The sequence below is a fragment of the Carlito syrichta genome, unplaced genomic scaffold, assembly GCF_000164805.1.
Source record: "Carlito syrichta isolate Samal-C Ts95f unplaced genomic scaffold, Tarsius_syrichta-2.0.1 Scaffold143244, whole genome shotgun sequence".
Classification (NCBI taxonomy): Eukaryota; Metazoa; Chordata; class Mammalia; order Primates; family Tarsiidae; genus Carlito; species Carlito syrichta.
In genome coordinates, this window is record NW_007087340.1 from 24,217 (window position 1) to 26,662 (window position 2,446).

General features: G+C 58.4%; 1 protein-coding gene across 2 annotated transcripts in view; it reads right to left on the bottom strand.

Moving 5' to 3' along the window:
- The window catches only part of UCK1 (uridine-cytidine kinase 1), a 5,712-nt gene extending 3,272 nt beyond the window's left edge, over positions 1-2,440 (bottom strand). The window contains exons 1-4 of one of the 2 annotated variants that reach the window (XM_021708646.1): positions 2,256-2,440; positions 1,597-1,693; positions 1,263-1,405; positions 1,085-1,179 (exon numbers count right to left, since the gene is read on the bottom strand). In XM_021708646.1, coding sequence (XP_021564321.1) covers positions 1,085-1,179; positions 1,263-1,405; positions 1,597-1,693; positions 2,256-2,394 — 474 coding nt within the window. In that variant the 5' untranslated portion in view covers positions 2,395-2,440. The remainder of the gene's footprint in view (positions 1-1,084; positions 1,180-1,262; positions 1,406-1,596; positions 1,694-2,255) is intronic. The other variant, XM_021708647.1, reaches the window with a different exon arrangement.
- Positions 2,441-2,446: the final 6 nt, after the last annotated feature.

The following is a 2,446-nucleotide window of genomic DNA, read 5'->3' on the forward strand; positions in this document are numbered from 1 at the left end:
ATTAAACAGGCATGGTTGTGAGCACCTGTAGTCTCAGCTACTGGGGAAGCTGAGGCAGGAGGATCACCTGAGTCCAAGATGTGGAAGCTGCAGGGAGCTAGGATCATGCAACTGCACTCCAGCCAGGTGACAGAGTGAGATCCGACTTAAAATTAAATAAATTGGCCAGGCGTGGTGGCTCAGCCTGTAATCCCAGCACTTTGGGAGACAGAGACGGGAGGAAAGCTTGAGCCCACAGGTTCGAGACCAGCCTGGGCAACCTGAAGAGACCTCGTCTCTACGGTAAATCAAAAAATTAGCTGGGCGTGGTAGCGCATGCCTATAATTCTGGCTACTCGGAAGGCTGAGGTGGAAGGATCGCCTGAGCCCAGCAGTCGAGGCTGCAGGGTCCGTGGGCATGCCACTGCACTCCAGCCTGGGCAACAGAGTGAGACTCCAACTCAAAAAAAAAATTTACTAAATAAATAAAAACTTAAAAAGAAAAAACACCACTCTAATTTGAGTAGAGCTAGTCCTGCCAAGTTAGAAGCACAAAACAGGGGAAAAGACAGGCAGCCGTACCACAGGGAATTCCTTCTCTCTACAGGCAGGCTGGGACCTGAGAGGCCCAAAGGGGCACCCAGCCTGGGGAGGAGCAGTTACTCAGCGCCCCCTACGGGCCGGACCTGGTCTGGGAGTGGACAGACAGAAGTCCCTGCCCGGAGTTTACCCTCCAAGCAAGCGAGGAACAAGTGCCCGGTGCCCTGGAAAACAGACAGCAGGCAGAGAGGCTGGGAAGGAACCGGTGGGGGAGGGGGGAGATTCAGTGCGAACACAGGTGACATGTGGGTAAGGCCCGAGGCAGGGAGGAGGCCAGTGTGGACACGGGCCAGTGTGGATGTGGGTGAGATGAGGGGCTTTTTAGGCCAGAGGAGTGAGGGCAGAGAAGAGAACTCTTCCCTGGGCACGTGGCTATAAAACAGGCTAAATCCTTCCCCATTTTAAATCAGATCACTTCCACCCAAGCCTCAGTGCTCTCGCAGTTGGGGACCGTGTGTCCTTTCGGAAAGGGAGAAACAGGACGCTGGAACAAGCGAGGAGGTACCGGCAGGCAGAACTCCTCGAAGGCCGGCTTGACGAAGGTGGTGTACTGGGTCAGAATCTGCTCCAGGTCCCGTCCTCGGTGCACATCCCGGAGAACTGCAGCGACAGGAGCGGGGCGGCGCTCAGACCTCAGGACCTGTGCCAGCCTCGGCCGGGGCCAATGGGCCGCAGCGTCCTACCTCTGCGAGACAGCCTGACGTCGGAGTCTGTGTCCACGAAGAGGCGCAGGTGGAACATGTCGCGGATCTCCTGGCTGTAGAACACCAGGATGCCCTCGAACAGGACCACATCTGCAGGGTACACCACCGTGGTCTCCGGTAGCCTGAGCAGTGGAGATGCGGAATGAGCCCTGTGCAGTCGGCCTCAGTCCCGAGGTGCTGATGCCGTGGGGGGCACGGATCACGGAGGTGGGGGTGTCTACAGAAACCAACTGGGGCAAGGGCCACTGTGCGGCGTCTGTGGGAGCCCCAGAAGGGATGGCCTAGCTGGCCCCTCTCCTCGGCCCCAGCTTACCTGGAATGGGTCACAAAATCATAGGTTGGAACCTCGACAGTTTTGCCTTCCACGATGTTCTTCAGAGTCCTGTGCATCAGGTCATTGTCAAAAGCATCTGCGGGACGGAACAAAGGGCAAGACAAGCCAGCCACCCGCATGCAGCGGACAGGAGGGAACGCTGCGTGCTGGGGTCACCAAGTACCCCAGAACATTGAGACTAGCATCTGCCCCTACAGTTTACAACTGGCAGTGACAGGACCCTCTGCAGTCCTGTAAGCCACAGGAGGAACTGGTCCTTGCCACCCTCAGGCAGTGCCACCTGCAAAGCTGGGACACAGAAATGTTATCCCCACCCGGAAATTGGGACACACGGATTCCCGGACTGGCTGTCGCTGGGAGGTGGGTAAGCTCTGCCTCTGCTTCTCTCTTTCTGGAAATGACTACAGTTAGACTGCCGCTTCGCAGACCTTCTTCCGCAGGAAAGGGCTGAAACCGACAGCCAGGCAGAGTGGAATCTTCCACTGAGCTCCTGCAGGGGCACTCAGGGCCCGGAGCCTTCAGCCAAGCCCTCCTGACTCCAGCGCACAGCCCACCCCGCTGCCGGCGCCTGGGGAGTTTCCGGATGGGCTCTGGGACCTGTCTGCACCCCGTCCAGCCGAGGTCTGGCCTCCACCTACCTGGGTGGTCGAAGTTGTACTGTCCCTTCAAGGCCTTGGCCTTCTGCTCTGTCGTCAGGACCTTGTAGAACCTGTCCTGGCTCAGGATGACCAGCTTCCGCTGCCGGTGGTCCACCTCGTTCTGTCCCAGCAGCTCCATGATCTTCTCACACACGGTCGACTGCAGGGGCAGAAGCGCGAGCGCCGCCTGG